Below are 19,546 nucleotides of genomic sequence, written 5' to 3'. Positions count from 1 at the left end.
ACTGTGAAAGTATTGAAACTTAAACCTGCTTTATAATAAAAAAAAAAAAGACATGACATTTTTTACAATATGGGACCTTTTAAAGTGATTAAAGTACACAATGATGCATTAATAATTAGTATAATCCAATACTACATTATTCTGAAAAGTACTTTTACTTTTGGTACTTTTAACTATATTATATTTTGATGGTAATACATTTGAATGCATGACTTTTGCTTGTAACAAGAGTATTTCTACATTGTGGTATTGCTACTTTTACTTAAGTAAAGATCTGAGTATACTTCTTCCACCACTGGTAATTGAGATACTGTACAGTAAATATCTGTCTTATCCCTCTATGATGGTTTCAACGTGTGACGCCTTCTCCTCTCTGTCCTTTCAGTTTGACTTTATTGGTCATCATTTTTTAGGCTCTTTCCTTTAAATATTATATAATTTAGCATTTTCTTGACCAAAGGACCTGCATAGTGACAGATATTTTGTCTTTTTTGGATCTCATCTTATCTCATCTATCTTATTCGCCTTTATTGCATTTGGATGAGATTGAAAATGACTTCTATACTGGGGAAAATGAGTATCTATATTAAAACAAATCAAAGTAGGAAAAAGCATATTTAAATGACATTATTTCCTATACACGCTTTATAGAGCATGATTTTTAGTTTAATTTTATCCATGTAAAATTATTTTTAAATGATGGAATTGGCCACATTTCTGTGCCACTTTGCTAGGCTTTTCAGTTTAGTCGTGTCAATATAATTAATTTAATATGTTAATTTCTTTTGCACCCATTTTTTATTCATTCATGACACATAGGCTAATACGGAAAACATACAACTTGGAAGAGAAGCAAATACAATTTGTTTTAGCATATATTCTTTTCTATTCATGTCTGTTCTGAACATTAAGAGATTCTTCTTAATTGGTACTAATAGTGTTCATATCACATAAACATGAACTGTGTACATTAACTACTTCACCTCTTGTACCATCAATGAATTAACCACTGTAACTGTAGTATTAACCAACCAAAAAACAGGTGTAATAGAAATAGAAATATATACAATAAAATAAAAGTAAGAAAAGGACAAATATGTGACTGGAGTTTCTAACATCGGCAATACACAATTTTGGGTTGTGTTTTTACTGTCAGGCAGCTGATTTGAAAGATACTGTCTCCAAGGTCAAACATGAACCTCTGCTTTTAAACCAAGACGATCATGAAGTCCTTAAAGTGCTGAGAAAAAAAAAAAGAGAAATTCAACATCTGGCCGTGACAACTAAATAAAATCAATCTGCTAATGAAGATTATCTAACAGCTGCAGAACAGCCACTAAATGGACCTTGTGTTGAGATTGTTTTCTCATTTATTTTTTCATAATAAGACCAGATATAGTGTTCGAGGACCATCTATTAGAATTTTTTTTAACACTGTTTTTATTGTGCTTTTAACAATTGAAACTTGCAAAACACAACTCTCCGCATGAGAGGTCATACGAAGTATAAGAATTCTAATTATACATTGGTAATAAACAATCTGTCATATAATACAAATTTACAGTTCACAGACGAGTGTATTGCCAACAGAAAAAATAGAAAAAAGTGATGATTAAAGAAAATGAATAAAAATATTAACAATATTCAAAAGATTAAAAAAAAAAAAAATATATATAAATAAAATATATAAAAATAAAAATAAATAAAAAATAAAAAACAGGTGGATGCCTATTATCCTTGTCAGCAAACTAATTGGTGTATCTGCAGAGGATTGCACTCTGGACTAGTTTTACCCACGTTAATATCTATAACACCAAAAACAGCTGTTAGAGGGTTTAAATCAATATTTTGATTCGATACCTTAGATAAAGTTTGAGAAATACTTCTCCAATAGTTCAACAGACTAGGACAGCTCCAGAACATGTGTGTCAGTGATGCTGGCGTATGCCCACAACGCTCACATAAGGGATCAATATTTGGGAATATTTTGTGAAGCTTTTGTTTCTATTAGATGTATTTTTAACAGAGTTGAAGAGGAGCCCCACGTCCTCATGGAAACACTGTCTAGTGAGAATAAAACCAGGCCTCTTCTCAAACTGTGATACTGCTCTTTGTCCACTAGATGTCAGTGACGTTCAGTACATCAGCTCAGCTCCAAGTTTCACAACTGTTTCACAGTTATCTAAAAAGACTTCACTGGTCCGCACTCAGTCCAGATGCAGTTTTCTGTTTTATTCCATGTGTATCTCACTCTAACACAGTTGACCTTATACTGTTGTTTTTTACAGCTCCAGTTTTGAAAACACAACACCTACTGTTGGATCTGAAAACAACTGATGAACACAATTTAATTGAACTTTTACTAAATTTAAAATTTGTCCTCTTTTGGTAGATTTTTTTTTTTAAATGGGCATCCAGTGAAAGAACAACTTCAACACTCTGTGTGCTCAGTTAAAACACTCATCACCTACAGTTTGAGGAATGTGTGCCAGTTAATGAGTAAACCCTTTGTGTGGTGGATAGCCTGGGTGAACCTGTGTTTGTTACTGGTGGAATAATGCTGGTTTGGGCTGGTTATGTGCGACCGCAAGAGCTCTCTCTCTTTACCATCTGAAGTGTTGCATTCTGAGACCAAAAACTTAAAACAAAACTAATGTAAAACTTAATTTAATGATACATTCAGAATCATGCTCAAGCTCCCAAGATGGACAAGGGCAAGTCATATGTTTGTGATGAGTAATGTTCCCACCTTTCATGCTGTGTTGAGGAATATTATGTATAAATGTTGATTGATTGATTAAAAACATGTAATCATAAAAGCCTTAACTGAGCCACACAAAGTGACACTCTTTTTGACTTGAAGATAGAGGTGGTTCTGTTTACTCTTAATCTTATATTTAATCATTATTTTAGACCTTTTTTGGGGGGCTAATAAAAGTTTTCCGTTTTCATATTGTAAAATGTATTGTAGTATTGTTTTTAGGTATCATAAAGCAGCACTGTTTTAGCTTTTAGGTGAAGTTATTTGAATTTGGAGCAGGTTTAGCCAGCAAGGAAGGAGGAGTCTCCCAAAAAGATGAGATGTACGACACAAAGCTACAAATGTCTCTGTAAAAGTCAAATTTGTACAAATCTTTTATCAGAAGACGCGTCTTATTTGATCTGATATGGACCTATACGGTATGTGTCTGAAATAAAGTTGAATAGAATTGATACCAGGGCTGTAGCCTATACCTATAGGTGAGAAATCATGGCAAAAAAAATAAGTAATTAAATATAATATTGTCAAGTAGGCTAAAAAAAATAGGTCTTTATCTAATGAAAGTGTTGCTTTTTTTTTTGTTTTCTGTTCATGAATGAAGCTTTTTAAGAAGTTACCATTTATCTCCAGTGTCAGAGTCCACAGACCCCTAAAAGAGCTGTTTCTCTCTCTCTCTTTATTCTCTCTCTCTCTCTCTTTCTTTCTTTCTCTCTCTCTATCTCTCTCTCTCAGTTTCTCTGTCTCTCTCTTTCTCTCCATCTTTGTTTCTCTCTCTCTCTCTTTTTCTCTCTCTCTCTTTCTCTCTCTCTTTCTTTCTTTCTTTCTCTCTCTCTATCTCTCTCTCTGTTTCTCTGTCTCTCTCTCTCTCCATCTTTGTTTCTCTCTCTCTCTCTTTTTCTCTCTCTCTCTTTCTCTCTCTCTCTCTTTCTTTCTTTCTTTCTCTCTCTCTATCTCTCTCAGTTTCTCTGTCTCTCTCTTTCTCTCTCTTTCTTTCTTTCTCTCTCTCTCTCTCTCTTTTTTTTTCTCTCTCTCTTTCTTTCTTTCTCTCTCTCTCTTTCATTTAGATAAAGACCTATTTTTTAGCCTACTTGACAACTTTATATTTAATTATCTTATTTTTTTTACCATGAATTCTTCACCTATAGGTATAGGCTACAGCCCTGGTAGCAATTCTATTCAACTTTATTTCAGACACATAGGTCCATATCAGATCAAATAAGACGCGTCTTTTTAAAAATCAGACTTTTAAAGAGACATTTGTAGCTTTGTGTACATCTCATCTTTTTGGGAGGACCCTCCTCCTTTCTTGTCTGCTAAACATGATCAAATCTCAAATAACTTCACCTGAAAGCTAAAACAGTGCTGCTTTATGATACCTAAAAACAATACTACAATACATTTTACAATATAAAAATGTAAAACTTTCATTAGCCCCCCAAAAATGTCTAAAATAATGATTAAATATAAAATTAAGAATAAACAGGATTGAATGCACCACCTCTATCTTCAAGTGAAAAAGAGTGTCACTTTGTGTTGGCTCAGTTAAGGCCATTATGATCACATGTTTTTAATCAATCGACACGTGTATTAATACATAATATTCCTCAACACAGCATGAAAGGTGGGAACATTACTCATCACAAACATCTTTCTTTCTCTCTCTCTCTCTCTCTCTCTCTCTCTCTCTCTCTCTCTCTCACACACACACACACACACACATACACACACACACACACACACACACTCTCAGGTTTATGATAATGAGCAGCCTGCTGAAGGCGCAGTGGGAGCTGGAGCCATTTCCACCATTCAAGCGTTGTTACTCGGACTGAGAGGAGCTGCTGCTGCTGCTGCTGTTGTTACCGCTGTGAGTGAGTGTGAGTGTGTGTGAGCAGCTCCAGGACAAGGTTACTGCGGGTTTTACCTCTTCAAACCAAACCGGAGTGACCAGGAGAAGAAGAAGAAGAAGTGCTCCAGCGAGAGCATGGCTCCTCTGCAACAACAACAAAGGGAAACTCACAGGCGGAAAGTTTAAAGGAGGAATATATCCGGAGCTGAGCTGCAGAGATTCTCCACTTCGGGAGAATACACACAAACTGAGCAGCGATGCACTTCTCCTTCTTTAAATGGGATTTGTTGTTGATTTTCTGGTGGTGTGAACTGGTGTCGCTGGTGCATTGTTACACTGTTCACATGAGTGAGGATGCTGGTCAGAGGACGGTGGTGGTGTCCGGTGGTGGTGGTGGTGCTCAGCAGCAGGACGCACGGTGCGCTCTGGATCAAATCCTCGCTCCAAGGTTCACGGAGCGCTTCTTGGAGACGGACGCTGCAGCGGGCATTGTGTTTGTTTCTGACTCCATAAAGTGCGCCTCTCTGCTCTCCAACCCTTTCACTGTGTACACCGTGAAGGACTGCACTGACTCCAACTACAGGCACCTCCTCACCAGCCAGTACGACGTGCATGTCCACGGTAGGAACTGTTCAAACAAGCCTAAAAGAAGAAAACCCCAGTGGGACATGGAGGTGCTCAGTTTGTTTAACTCCCACAGCCACCACCACCACTACCAGTCAGAGTGCCACCAAGCAGGCTCTGCTTTATTTGCAGTGGGGGGTCTTCTGCCTGGAGCTCCGATCCGCTGCAAAGTCACCAACAGCAGGGACTTTTACTTCTCTGAGGGGGACTTGTTTGTGTCGGAGACGCTGTGCTGGAGGCAGGACACACTCCTGGAGATGGACCTTCTCTGCGATGTACTCACAGGAGAGGGACTGAGTGCTAAAGTTGAGCACATCTCCATCCACTGGCGTGTGGGGCAGGGCCCCTTCAGGCAGGGCCACCTGGGGAAGTTGTTAGAAAAGGCGGCTCAGTCTGATTCAGGGATTGTGAGCAGGATGAGGAGGAGGAGAAGTGTCAACAGCAGCCCCCAGTTTCAACCTCCCATGTACCAAGTGTCTGTGCCGGAGAATAAGCCGGCTGGGACTCCTGTTGTTGTTTTGAAAGCGGTGGATGTGGATGAAGGGGAGGCGGGCAGGCTGGAGTATTTCATAGAAGCTCTCTTTGATAGCCGCTCCAACAACCTCTTTGCTGTGGACCCGGCCAACGGCGGGGTGTCCACAGTCGAGGTGTTGGACCGGGAGACAAAAGACACCCATGTGTTCCGTGTGACCGCCGTCGACCACGGCACGCCCCGGCGTACAGCCATGGCCACCCTCACTATCACAGTCAGAGACACTAATGATCACAACCCCGTGTTTGAGCAGCAGGACTATAAGGAAAGCATCAGGGAGAATCTAGAGATAGGCTATGAGGTGTTAACGGTGAGGGCCACAGATGGGGACGCACCTGTTAATGGTAACATCCTCTACCGCATCATCAACAATAATGGCACCAATGATGTGTTTGAGATTGACTCGAGGTCCGGTGTAATCCGTACCAGAGGTCTGGTGGACCGAGAGGAGGTGGACGGCTATATGCTGTTAGTCGAGGCAAATGATCAAGGTCGTGACCCCGGGCCCCGCAGCGCCACCGCCACTGTTTACATTGTGGTCGAGGATGACAACGATAACGCTCCCCAGTTCAGTGAGAAACGCTACGTGGTCCAGGTGCCAGAGGACATGGCGCCCAACACGGAGATCCTGCAGGTCACCGCCACGGATCAGGACAGAGGGAGCAACGCCGTTGTCCATTTCAGCATCATGAGCGGGAACACCAGGGGACAGTTTTATATCGACGCTCAGACGGGTAACATGGACCTGGTGAGTCACCTGGACTACGAGGCGAACAAAGAGTACACTCTGAGAATCAGAGCTCAGGATGGAGGACGCCCCCCGCTCTCCAACATCAGCGGCCTGGTGACGGTGCAGGTGCTGGATGTCAACGACAACGCCCCCATTTTTGTCAGCACGCCATTCCAGGCCACCGTGCTGGAGAACGTGCCACTGGGCTACTCCATCATCCACATCCAGGCCGTGGACGCAGACTCTGGCGACAACTCCAGGCTGGCGTATAGCCTCACTGAAACCACGCCAAACTTCCCCTTCAGCATCAACAACAGCACGGGGTGGATTGTAGTGGCGGCCGAGCTGGACAGGGAGAGTGTAGATTTTTACAACTTTGGAGTGGAGGCTCGAGATCACGGCTACCCCATCATGTCCTCCTCAGCCAGCATCAGCATGACCATTCTGGACGTCAACGACAACAACCCAGAGTTCACACAGAAGGGGTATTACATGCGATTGAACGAGGATGCGGCTGTGGGGACCAGCGTGGTGACGGTGTCGGCTGTGGACCAGGACATCAACAGCGTGGTGACCTACCAGATATCCAGCGGAAACACCCGCAACAGATTCTCCATCACGAGTCAGAGCGGAGGAGGCCTCATCACACTGGCGCTGCCTTTAGACTACAAGCTAGAACGCCAGTACGCCCTCACCATCACTGCTAGTGACGGCACACGCCTTGACACCGCTAAAGTGTTCGTTAACGTCACCGACGCCAACACACACCGTCCTGTGTTTCAGAGCTCACATTACACCGTCAACATCAACGAGGACAGGCCCGTCAGCACCACCGTCGTGGTGATAAGTGCCACAGATGAAGACACGGGTGAGAACGCACGCATCACCTATTTTATGGACGACAGCATCCCTCAGTTTGACATCGACGCCGACACGGGAGCCGTCACCACACAGATGGAGCTGGACTATGAGGACCAGGTCTCCTATACGCTCGCCATCACCGCTCGGGATAACGGGATCCCGCAGAAGTCTGACACAACCTACCTGGAGATACTGGTGAGTGACGTCAACGACAACTCCCCCCGCTTCCTCAGAGACCACTACGTGGGCTCCGTCATGGAGGACGTGCCGGTGTTCACCAGCGTGGTCCAGGTTTCTGCCACTGATAGAGACTCTGGGCTCAATGGCCGCGTCTTCTACACCTTCCAGGGCGGGGAGGACGGCGATGGAGACTTCATAATCGAATCCACCTCTGGCATTGTTCGCACGCTGCGTAGATTAGACAGAGAAAATGTGCCGGTTTACAGCCTGCAGGCGTTCGCTGTAGATAAAGGTGTTCCTGCTCTGAAAACACCAGTTAACCTCCAAGTGACCATCCTGGATGTGAATGACAACCCCCCTGTGTTTGAGAAAGATGAGTTTGACATCATGGTGGAGGAGAACAGCCCCATAGGCGTCGTGGTTGCACACATATTAGCCACAGATCCAGATGACGGCAGTAATGCACAGATCATGTACCAGATAGTGGAGGGAAACATCCCAGAGGTGTTCCAGCTGGACATCTTCTCTGGAGAACTGACAGCATTAATAGACCTGGACTACGAGACCTTATCTGAGTATGTGATTGTGGTCCAGGCCACCTCCGCCCCTCTGGTCAGCCGCGCCACAATCCACATCAAACTGGTGGACAAGAACGACAACGTGCCCGTTCTCAAAAACTTCCAGATCATCTTCAACAACTATGTGACGGACAAATCGAGCAGCTTCCCCACCGGAGTGATCGGACGCATCCCAGCACACGACCCCGACGTCTCGGATCAGCTCCACTACAGCTTCGAGGTGGGAAACGAGCTGAACTTGGTCCTCCTGAACCAAAGCACAGGGGAGATCCAGCTGAGCCAGGCCCTGGATAACAACCGGCCCCTGGAGGCCTCCATGAGGATCTCAGTGTCAGGTGAGATAACCCTTTTGTGATTGCTGACTCCACCCAGTGAGTGTGAGGTGTATTCCTACTCTATTTCCATTAACATGTCTTCATTTACATTTTCGCTTCACTTCACCGGATAATGGAAGTGATGACTTAAGTACGTCTTCAGTGTTCCACAGTGATTTCCCTCTAATAGAAATATTCATGAAGGAGGATTAATATTCACTGCAGGATATTTGTAAGCCACTCCACTTCTTCCCCCTCAACTAAAAACAAAACAAAACAACGGAGCACCGAGTCATAAAGACGTATTTAAGCATTTAAAGTCTGTGAGGTTTCATTTGGTTAATGTAAATGTGGGGGGTTCTGTTTTTTGGACCCCTCATTGAGGGAGTTGTCTCGTTTACACAAGCGTGATTTAGCTCCGTCTATTGTGGAGATTTAAATAGCTGTTTGTCTGAGCACGTCTGTATCCTGTGAGATCCACACTCCACTGGGTAGACTGATCATGCCCCATAATTACCCATCATACCCCCCTCCCACATACAATAACAGACCTAATTCAATTATGGTCTATTTCTATAGATTGTTTAAAGTCAGAATTAAGAGTTGATGTTCTTTAGGTGTTGTATTGTTTTGTGTTTTCTTTAGGGCGGTCAATTGATTAAGATATTGAATCCTACATTTTTTTTATTTGTTCAAAATGTACCGTAAAGGGAAGTTTGTCAAGTATTTAATACTCTTATCAACATAGGAGTGGGCAAATATGCTTGCTTTATGCAAACGTATGTATATACATGTATTTATTATTGGAAATCAATTAATAACACTAAACGATGACACATATTGTCCAGAAACCCTCACAGGTACTGCATTTAGCATAAAAAAATATGCTCAAATCATAGCATGGCAAACTGAAGCAACAACAGCTGTCAGTGTGCTGACTTGACTATGACTTGCCCCAAACTGCATGTGATTATCATAAAGTGGGCATGTCTGTAAAGGGGAGACTCGTGGGTACCCAGAGAACCCATTTTCCTTCACATATCTTGAGGTCAGAGGTCAAGGGACCCCTTTGAAAATGGCCATGCCAGTTTTTCCTCACCAAAATGTAGTGTAAGTTTGGAGCGTTATTTAACCTCCTTCACGACAAGTTAGTATGACATGGTTGGATTCTTTAGGTTTTTTAGTTTCATATGATGCCAGTATCTTCATTCTAGCTTTAAAACTGAGGCCGCTACAAACTAAAAATCTGAAGTTGTGTTAATGCCTTAAAGAAATTAGTGGCGTTAAAACAAATTTGTGTTAACACGTTATCGCGTTAACTTTGACAGCCCGAGTTTTCATGTTCTAATCTGATAGAAAGGCTGAAATTGAATAGCTGTCAGCGTTCAGCTCAGGAGCGTGTGATGCTGGTTTGATGGTGTTTTTAAAGATAACAAGAGTTGGTTGAGATGTAAATCACTGTTTTGGACAATATAAGCGTGAAAAAGGCAGATCAAAGACAAAGCTTTCACTTCTTTTCTGTTCATGCTCACTGCCGGTGTTGTCTCTTCTAACCTGCATGTCTCTGCACCTTTAATTTTGCATGCCAGCACAAATTACAGTGTTTTTTCTTTTGCTCCAAAAATGTGACTGAACTTGAATTGCACCCACAGAGAGTGAGGGGGGTATGTTGTGGTTACCCTCCGTTGGAGCTTATTTGACGCAGTGTGATCCGCTGTAAATCTGCCTTCTCTTTGACCTTGGCACAACCTGAGAGCGAGGGAAACAGAACCAGGGAACATTATTAAGAGATTGGTTTAAGATGAAATCAGATACTTAACAAGAACAGTGAGGATTAAGGCTGGAATGGGGCTTGAGATTTCTTTGATTTGACTGAATGAGACAGTTGAAGTGTTTTCACATTTGTTGATGAGCTGACACTGAATAGCCGATACTGTATGGTTTGAGTGGGTAGTCGTTATAATGGATTTGGGGCTGAGCTTTGCCTCTCTGGAGAACAATAGTGGGCTGTCGATTCAGGGGCAGGCGCTACGGCTCATACCAGGCCGTGGTCGGGGGCAACAGCTGTGACTCCACCAAGGACCAATTAGAGGCTGTGTCTCCTCAGCGCGTCCAGCACCTGCTGGGGTTTATGTGTCAGCACCCCTGCAGGAGACGGAGGGAGACGGAGGGAGGCAGGAGGACAGGCAGAGGGGGAAGGGGTGGAGGGTTAAGTTGTGGTTGTGCAAGCTGAGAAAACACAGTCGTACTGTAATGTACTGTAACAGAGCAGGAAAGCCTTTAGTCGGGCTGTTGGAGGAGGAGATGGGGTACGGAGATGAGCTCCTCCTATAGATGCTGCTGACCCCAATTTTCAAAGCCTTCTCCCTCCAGGGACCTCCCAAGTCTTCCCATTATCTCTCTCTTTATGCTGCCGTTTAAGGGGGCCCCCTTATGATGGACGATTTTTGATGGGCTCTTTTGTATGTTGTCGGACTGTGATTAACATCGTTTCTGAGCGCAGCTCTTCACAGTGAAATGGATGCAACGGTTCAAATGCAGCTACACTTTGCATCAAGTTTAAAGTGAGTCCTGTGCAGTAGCTTTGGGAAGGTAACCTTTGAATAATCCACAGATTATTATGAGCTTCTTAAAAGTGAATTCAGGAATATAATCCATTGCATTGCCCCAACTCCTTGACATACAGTATTTACTTTTCAGATAAAACTGGACCTCGTTTTTGTTTTAAATCATCATTAAATATCATCCCAAAATCTCACATATGAAGTAACTATATTTGAAGGTATTTAAATGACTAATTTGGTAATCACATTACATCAATACAAATATGAAATCTGTTAATCCCTATATTAATTGAAATACCATATCAACATCTTCAACATATAATGTAACATATGACATGTATGCTTGATACTGTCATTGCATATACTGTATACCTACAGGTATTTTAATAACCTGGGTAATCTAAAGGGAATGTAAAAGCATAAATAAGTACAAATACAATAAATACAAGTAACATGATTTTAAATAAAAATGATCAACATGTGTGTGTTTTAATGCTTAGTTTTATCTCATTTTTGTTTACCTACCTGTGCGGCCCGTGCACATGGTCACACTTTACCATTGTCACTTTACCTTTATATACTTTACATACTATTTTACAAACTGTTACACCTCTACGTGTGTATTTACTACTTCTCTATGCATACTACATTCCTGTCTTCACCTCTGTATATATATATATATATATATATTTACATATATATATATATATATATATATGATGGACTGTGATTAACATAATTTCTGAGCGTCGCTCTTCACAGTGAAATGGATGCAACGGTTCAAATGTAGCTACACTTTGCATCAAGTTTAAAGTGAGTCCTACAGAGGTATAAACAGGAATGTAGTATGTAATAATGAGGAGTAGGCTATTATATATATATATATATAGAGAGAGAGAGAGAGAAAGTGCATATATACTGTATGTGTATATATATAGTAGCCTACTCCTTTTTAAAAAAAAAAATGTATATACAAGTACGTAATAATAATGTATAAATCCCAAAATAGCCCATGAAATAAGGAATAATTCCACAACATTATTCATTATTTATATTCAACATTAAAGGGACTGTTTGTAAGAATCAGAAATTGGTTGTAACAGCGACACCTGTGGCCGTTAAGTCAACGAAAGTCAGTGTCCTGTTGCTCGCGCTCGCCCGTGTGCACGCGCTACGTGAATGTGGGCGAGCATCCGTCAAAACAGTGAGGCGACACACCTCAGCTAAAACCACAATATCACTCTATATTTCACCTGCTTGGCAGTAATGTTAGCTGAACAGACGAATGTCTCTCCATGAATCACTGCTGATCCTAGTGTTGGCTTTTCCTGCTTCAGCCTCCCGACCGCGGTCGGAGGGAACAGGGGAGACACCGGTACCCGGTCGGAGACGATAACGTAACTCGTTGCGGAGCCCCGTCACTTCACAAGACACGGGAAACCTCTGTTGGTCTGGAGGAGCTGCAGCAGTTATTTCTGCATAAACGTCCACTGTACATTCACTAGATATTCTCAGAGCTAAACTAACTCTTCTGCAGTGTGTAGTGTGCGCGCATGCACGTGAGATGGAGCGAGCTGAGTGAAGGCAAGCAGGCAGAGGAGCAGAGACTCCGGCCCTGGAGACCAAAGCTACGGTCTCCCCTGCGTCTTCCGACCGCGGCCAACACTGTTTAGTAAGACGGGCTTCACTAGATATAACTTTGCGGTTTTGGTGCTTCCGTGTAGTTTGTGTTGGAGACTGAGTCTGAACAGCGTAGCCACACACGAACGTGCATGGTACACCAACCCGGATTGATTTATACGTGTAAGAAGTTACAAACAGTCCCTTTTAATTATTACTAGTTATTCTCTGACGGATATCGCTGTTTGTTGTGTGTAGAGGTGCGTGTGTGTACAGTAGTGCAGCAGCGGCGCTGTCCCGAAGCTTTGAATACCTTCGAATACCGCCGAAGCTTCGAAGCCCAAAAAACAGTAATCGGAACAGCCCTAGTCACATATTTGCCTCATTTATCATACAGGTACAGTGGGGTCACATTTTCGGATGACAGCCGTCAGAAATGGTGACGTCATGTGTTGCTGGCTCTCTGCGGTCACAGATTTCATGCATGTTGTTGCAGGTGAGCCCGTTCACCGCTGGCTAGCTCATGGCTGCCGCTCAGCACTGCGCTCATGCGGCGATTATTTTTTCTTTTTTTAATATTAAAGTTATTTAAATAGAATAAATACATTTTTCTTACTCCAAATAAATTAAATAATTTGACTTATCTTCTAACGGAGAACATTGCTATTCAGATTGGCACTATAACCATTCAAAACCAAAAGCAGGCACTTAAAACCCCATCTGACAATCACATAACCCTGAGATCCTGCTGCCTTATTGTGTGCAATGGCATAAATGAGTGATTATAATATTTAACTATGTTAAGGAGTCAGATTTACAGCAGTGGTGTGGGTGTTGAGCCTCCCGCTGTACTAAATGAGAGGAAAGAGAATGATCAACTCATATTAGGTGGTGTGTGAATAAATTTGTGTCGTACCGAAACTGAGACCATATTTTTTAGGATTTGTTGAAAACAAAGCTGACACATGTGATGATAATGTTCGTCTCGTGTCACTTCTGTATATTGAATTGAATTGTGGTCACACTGCAGAATTGAGAGGCTGGTTGTCGTCTGGGGGATTAGATCCGCTGCATCTGTATCCTGGGATCTGTCGGACCAGTGTTGACATACTCAGGGGCTGATCTACTGTTCCCAGGCAAGCGTGAGCCTGCATAAATAGGTGTTTGCATTTGATGGCAACGATTTTTTCCCCCTGCTCTTTTCTTTCATCCTTAAAGCCCTGTTAATTTCAGTATAGAAACTGTAGCTAATCCTTCATTATCCCTCATTTTTGAACAAGTAGTCATGCTTTTTAGTTTAAAGAAGAGGTTGATTTGTTGTGTTTTCTGTAATTTTGTCACCATTATGTTGATGTGTCAATTCCTGTATGTTTCTTGTACTATAATGTGACTCTGTAGGAGTGACACACTTAAATTTGAACCCTACTGTGAGGCAAATATTCAATGTATACATTATTACAACCAGGCCATGAGGACACCTTGTCCTTGTTTTAATCAAATTCAGAATCCAAACCAGTACCATGCCCTGCATGCTTACTTTGCAAACGCCAATGCAGAGATTTAACAGACAAACACGCCTCCGCAACTAATGATGGTAGTTTGATTCAGCTCACATCACACTGCAGGTTGTACAGACGCTGAAATTACATGGTGGACAGCAGATATTTTCTGGCTCTGGTCACTGTTGGGAGGAGAGAGAGACCCTTTCAAGTTTCAAGTGCAGGTCTAAAGTGGCTGTGGATGCTCCAAGGTTAAAGTACTTCGTTGTCAAACTTGTCTGAGCCAAACCTGTTGGCATTCAGCCCAACTAACTGGAGCAAACAATGAATACGATTATATGTACGTTTTTGGTTTCTCAAAGAGTATTTGGTGCTTTCATAACTTGCTTGAAATATTTAGACGCTCAGCTTTTTTCCCAGTCAGAAACAGGATATTCTATGTGGTTGAATGTGTTTCTATGTTGTCTTAGACCCCCTTTGCCCCCTGCCCCTTCGCCATCCTCGCATAAGATTGTGCTACAAGACTGGAATTTTAATGGAGGAGACTCTCTGCTCCATGACATATAGTAGAGCCAAGACATTCACAGCCAGCGTAATTTCATTATAATCTATTAAACCTTTAAGCTGTCTGTGGAGGGACTTTCTCAGGGGTTCGTCTTCTGTAACACTAGCCCATCAAGCTGCACAACTCTGGTATATTTATGTGTGTGTGTGTGGCCTCCAACAGCTGGACCTCTCTGATTGCCTTCCTGCTCACCGTCGCATAATTATTTCACTCAAGCAGAGCACACCTTGGATTTCTGCATTCTTAATAGGAGTAGGAAAAAAATTCACCTATGTATCACGACTGTATTTTTCCGATTTTGAAATTGATTCTTTAATGCCAGAATTTGCTTCATTTGAGTCTATGCGGAGATAGAAGGAAGTTACCGCTTTTATTGTTGTAATCTGAGTAACGTGAAATCATATCCGTTCCGTATCCGTCAACCAAAACAAACCACAGCCGGCAGCAGCTAGCAGACACTAGAAAGTAGAAAATGTCGGAGGGTCCACGTGGATACGACCCGCACCCTCACATTTTAAATCCAAAGTGGTAAACACTACACATACAGCAAAGTATGGAAACACTTCACACATTGCCAGGAAAAGCAGAGCTAGACATCACGGCTAAAGCTGCATGTTAACTCTGTCATGGACAGGAAACGTTATCGTATTGCGGCAATGTGCGGTCAAACCAGCCGTCACTCGCATCTCTGTGGTCCAATCAGCCGACGCTACAACTGTAGAGCACCCATATACTGACATTTATGTTAAATGCATTCAAACGGCCCCGATGGAGCTGACCATGGATGGATAAAGAGAACGTTCTTGGCGACTTGGCGAATTTAAAGGAGGTATACATGGGTGACTACGTCTGGTTTTCAAAATAAGGTGTTAATAAATGGAACTGTATATATAAAATTCATATGTGGAAATAAGATTGATTGATTATATTCACCAGAAGTATAAAACATTACATGTCCCTTATCAATTAAAAAGAAAATACCACTAATTTGTGAAGGAAATATCCTTATTCTTTGATTTTTTGGGTTGCTAAAAGAAAAAAAATAATGCCTGACAATGACTGATATATTTGACTTCAGGACATCTCTGACTACATACATGCTGAAAATCAAACATTTTAATGTATTAATTTAGATATTTTTTAAATGAAAAGTCCCTAGAAGTGTATAATTCAACTTTTTCCCCATGATCTAGAGTTAAAAAAGTTAACAAAAATCGCAGTAAATCACAATATCGAATCGCAATACTTAAAAAAATCGCAAATACATATCGAATCGGCACCCAAGTATCGTGATAGTATTGAATCGGAGATAGGTGTATCGTCCCAGCCCTAGTTCTTAAATGGTTGATGAATTTTCTGTTGGTTGATTCATAGGATTCAAAGTCACAGCTTGCAAATGCTCGCCCGTGTTTAACGCGACCGGAGTCATCTGTAATGCGCTCCTTTCATTCTCTGTGCCTCCCTGGATGGCGTTAGTCACACTCGCAGGCTTGCTTGGAATGTTTGTAGCTCTGTTTTCTCCTCTTTTTCCTCGTATTTAACATCACCTATCACCTTGATCCTGTTTCTCTTTCCCTCTTTTTGTCCGCCTGTCACCATTACCCATTTTTCTCCTATCTGCCCGGGTCTATAGCTCTCACCCCTGCAACCTCCACTCTTCCCTCCCATCATTTCAAGCTCCTCTGCCCCCCCTCCTCTCCCTCCTTTGACTGTTGTCCCCCCCTCTCTCCCCTGTGAAAGGAAGAATGCCTAAGAGAAATGCTTTGTTAAGCACCCAGTTGTCATGGTGAACCTAGCAATGCCTGAGAAATTCCTTGTGGGTGGGGACGAGGGGTAAGGTCCCTTTTGTGGCGTGAAGATGGGGGGGGGGGAGGGGAGGCACATAAAGTTCTAAAGAGCAACTGTCCCCCTCTCCCTCGTTCCAGTGAAGCATGTAAGGCTTTCTTTGGACCTGTAATGCTCCGGGACACACTGACCTATCCTCCCGGCTGCTTTCACTCTGCAGGCATTTTTTACAGGACATGCAGCAAGTCAGCCGACACCTGACCGAAACTTTCCATACGAAGGATAAAGTTTAGTCTTCCATGCGACAGATGTCAGAGGCCCCTCTGTTTTGAAGAGCTTAAAGCTCACGGTGATATGATAGTGTTGTCTTTAAGCTCTTTGATTTGCGACACAGATGCACTCTGAGGGTATCCGATTTCCCTCCGCCGCTTTGTTTCTCAGCAGCAGCACATCCTCCTGTCGGCCTCGCTCCTCTACGCTTGGTTGCATTGAAGGTCCGGAGGAGCTGCGGGTGAAGGAGGCGGGAGGATGACATCATCTATAATGTTAGGAGGGGAAGTCGTGTTTGGGATTAGGGGTGGTGCATCGCTGGGGTGAGGCCATGGGGTGCTTGCGTATATCTCAGCGTTGTCCTGCATTGTCCTCCTCGTCCCAGCAGACAATGGGAGTGGGCTCTGTCTGGGGCGGCCCCCCCCCCTGTCTTTGTGTCCACTTGTTTTGCCCGGTGCTGCTGTCTTCATGACAGTTCCACCAGGCCGGCTATCCATCCGTGAATCATCCTATTTACTTTACAGTCTGATGCAGGCACTTTTTAAAACCTTCCCTCCAGTGAATCACTGACTGAGCACATATGATGAAGCTCTACAGAGATTCCCAGCCAGGGGTACTTAGACCTCAGGGCGTACTTATGCAGGTGCCCGGGGATACGGGGGAAAGATTGTGGAGCAGCTCTAACTAATTTGTAAAAACAAGAAATTATGATTTGATTAAAAAATATATATTCACACATTGTGGTGTAACTGTTGAAACACTAGTTGTTGTGATTTGAGAGTGTGAAGAGAAGACTAAATAGTTAGCTAAAAGTAATGATTAAATGGGGAAATAGCTAAAAATTACTGGATAAATGGTTGAAATAGCAAGAAGTAATGTTTGGATATGGTTGAAGTGTCCATCTTGGCCACTCCAAATACAGTTTGAATGCAAACTTGATGCAAACTAGATACTGGCATCACATGAAACTAGAAAACCGAAGGAATCCTTTGGTAACAACCATGTCATACTAGCTTGTCGCAAAGGAAGTTAAATAACGCTCCAAACTTAAGCTAAATTTTGGCGAGGAAAAACTGTCATGGCCATTTTCAAAGGGGTCCCTTGACCTCTGACCTCAAAATATGTGAAAGAAAATGGGTTCTATGGGTACCCACGAGTAAATGCAGTACCTGTGAGGGTTTCTGGACAATATCTGTCATTGTTTCATGTTGCTGATTGATTTCCAATAATAAATATATACATACATTTGCATAAAGCAGCATAATTGCCCACTCCCATGTTGATTAGAGTATTGAATACTTGACAAATCTCCATTTAAGGTACGTTTTGAACAGATAAAAAAATGTGTGATTAAGTTGCAATAAATCGCTTTTAAATATTTGAATCGATTGACAGCCCTAATAATTAATTGTAGGGCTGTGTATTGACAAGAATATGGCGATACGATACACATCATGATATAGGAGTTACGATGCAGTATATTGCGATACCGTAAGCAAGGCGATATATTGTGATTTTCTTTTAATCAAACTTGAGGAAAACTGTCATAGTATAAAGAACAAACACATATGCATAATCTGCATCTGGGATCTGCATTTGCATTTATCACAGTCGCTGTAACATCCAACATCATAGCACGACTTTGAGAGGGCACACACACTGAGAGGGCGCATCTCTTTATATATCTATATCTATATAGTGTAACACTATCACAAAACATAATATCGCATTTCTCAATATTTTTGATATTTTCTTTGATTAAAAGTGTTTGTTAACAGCTTGAAATCAGTTTGGAAGATGACGTGTGGTGTTGATGAAGGGGTTCTTGTGTTCATCAGGGCTGTGGGGGATTGTTTGGGAACCGCTGGTATAGTACAAGTAGTAAAAATAATTCCAGACCTCCACCGGAGTACAGAAATCACTACCAGTACATGATTTTCACACTGTGAAGGTGACAGATTATGTGTCTTTAACAGGCCGTTACCTTTACGCTACATTGCTCTCATTTAGTGTCGAAGCAGACTGAGATTTCACAGTGACCTGGTTTCATATGCTACAGCTCTGCCGTGCAAACTGTCAACATTAGGCTGTGAGACAGGAGGTGTGTGACTGGTAGAGAGGTGGTGAACCATGGCATGCAGGAGTTTGAGATGTTTCATCACCATCTGATTAATATTAATACTGACAGGAAGGCGTCAGGCTAACAAAACAGATGGGTTCCTCGTGAGCTGCTACAGCGGTATGATTGTGTTTTCACACTCATTTAATGAGTGACTATTTATGCTGTTCACTAAGATGCAGGTTTTTTTGTTGATCTCAGCAGACTGTTTGTCTTTCCAAAAATAATTTACTTGTGACTGTGTTCAAACATTAAAATGTCAGGATAAGTTAATATAATATCGCTGAAAGTGTTTTTTTAGCACTTAGAATATGACTTTGAGTTGTTGCCCGCTCCGTTTTAAAGCTTTTTAATAAATGACAAAGTCACTATTATGCTGCTGGATGCTAAGTATCCCAATATCTATCAAATGACTATTGGTACGTTTGAGTAACGGCCTCATGCTCGGTCACATTTCTGCATGCTAATGTCTCTTTACTAGTGCGCTGACAGCAGTTTTCCTTTGATATGCTAATGTTGTGATTGGAGGAGTTCAGGTCCTTTTCTGTGGCTCTAAAGCTGCTTCACTATGGAGGAAGAATCTGAGGAATGTCTTCTTCTTGTGGTTTTGCGATACAGCAGAAAAGTGTCATCAGGGGATGCTGTGGCGGGGTCCGCAAATCAGTACGAATGGCCTCTGTCTGTCCGACGTCGTC

The 19,546-nt window shown here is 42.3% G+C and overlaps 1 protein-coding gene across 3 annotated transcripts in view; it reads left to right on the top strand.

The window, feature by feature from the left end:
* Positions 1-4,539: 4,539 nt before the first annotated feature.
* The window catches only part of celsr2 (cadherin, EGF LAG seven-pass G-type receptor 2), a 77,953-nt gene continuing 62,946 nt past the window's right edge, over positions 4,540-19,546 (top strand). For 2 of the 3 annotated variants that reach the window (XM_074635104.1, XM_074635095.1), the window contains exon 1: positions 4,541-8,450. In XM_074635104.1, coding sequence (XP_074491205.1) covers positions 4,868-8,450 — 3,583 coding nt within the window. In that variant the 5' untranslated portion in view covers positions 4,541-4,867. Of the gene's footprint in view, positions 8,451-19,546 lie in introns of all 3 variants that reach the window. The other variant, XM_074635088.1, reaches the window with a different exon arrangement.

This window comes from Sebastes fasciatus, chromosome 1, assembly GCF_043250625.1.
Source record: "Sebastes fasciatus isolate fSebFas1 chromosome 1, fSebFas1.pri, whole genome shotgun sequence".
Classification (NCBI taxonomy): domain Eukaryota; kingdom Metazoa; phylum Chordata; class Actinopteri; order Perciformes; family Sebastidae; genus Sebastes; species Sebastes fasciatus.
Note: the sequence above shows the minus strand (reverse complement) of the source record. Positions and strands in the feature narration are given on the sequence as shown.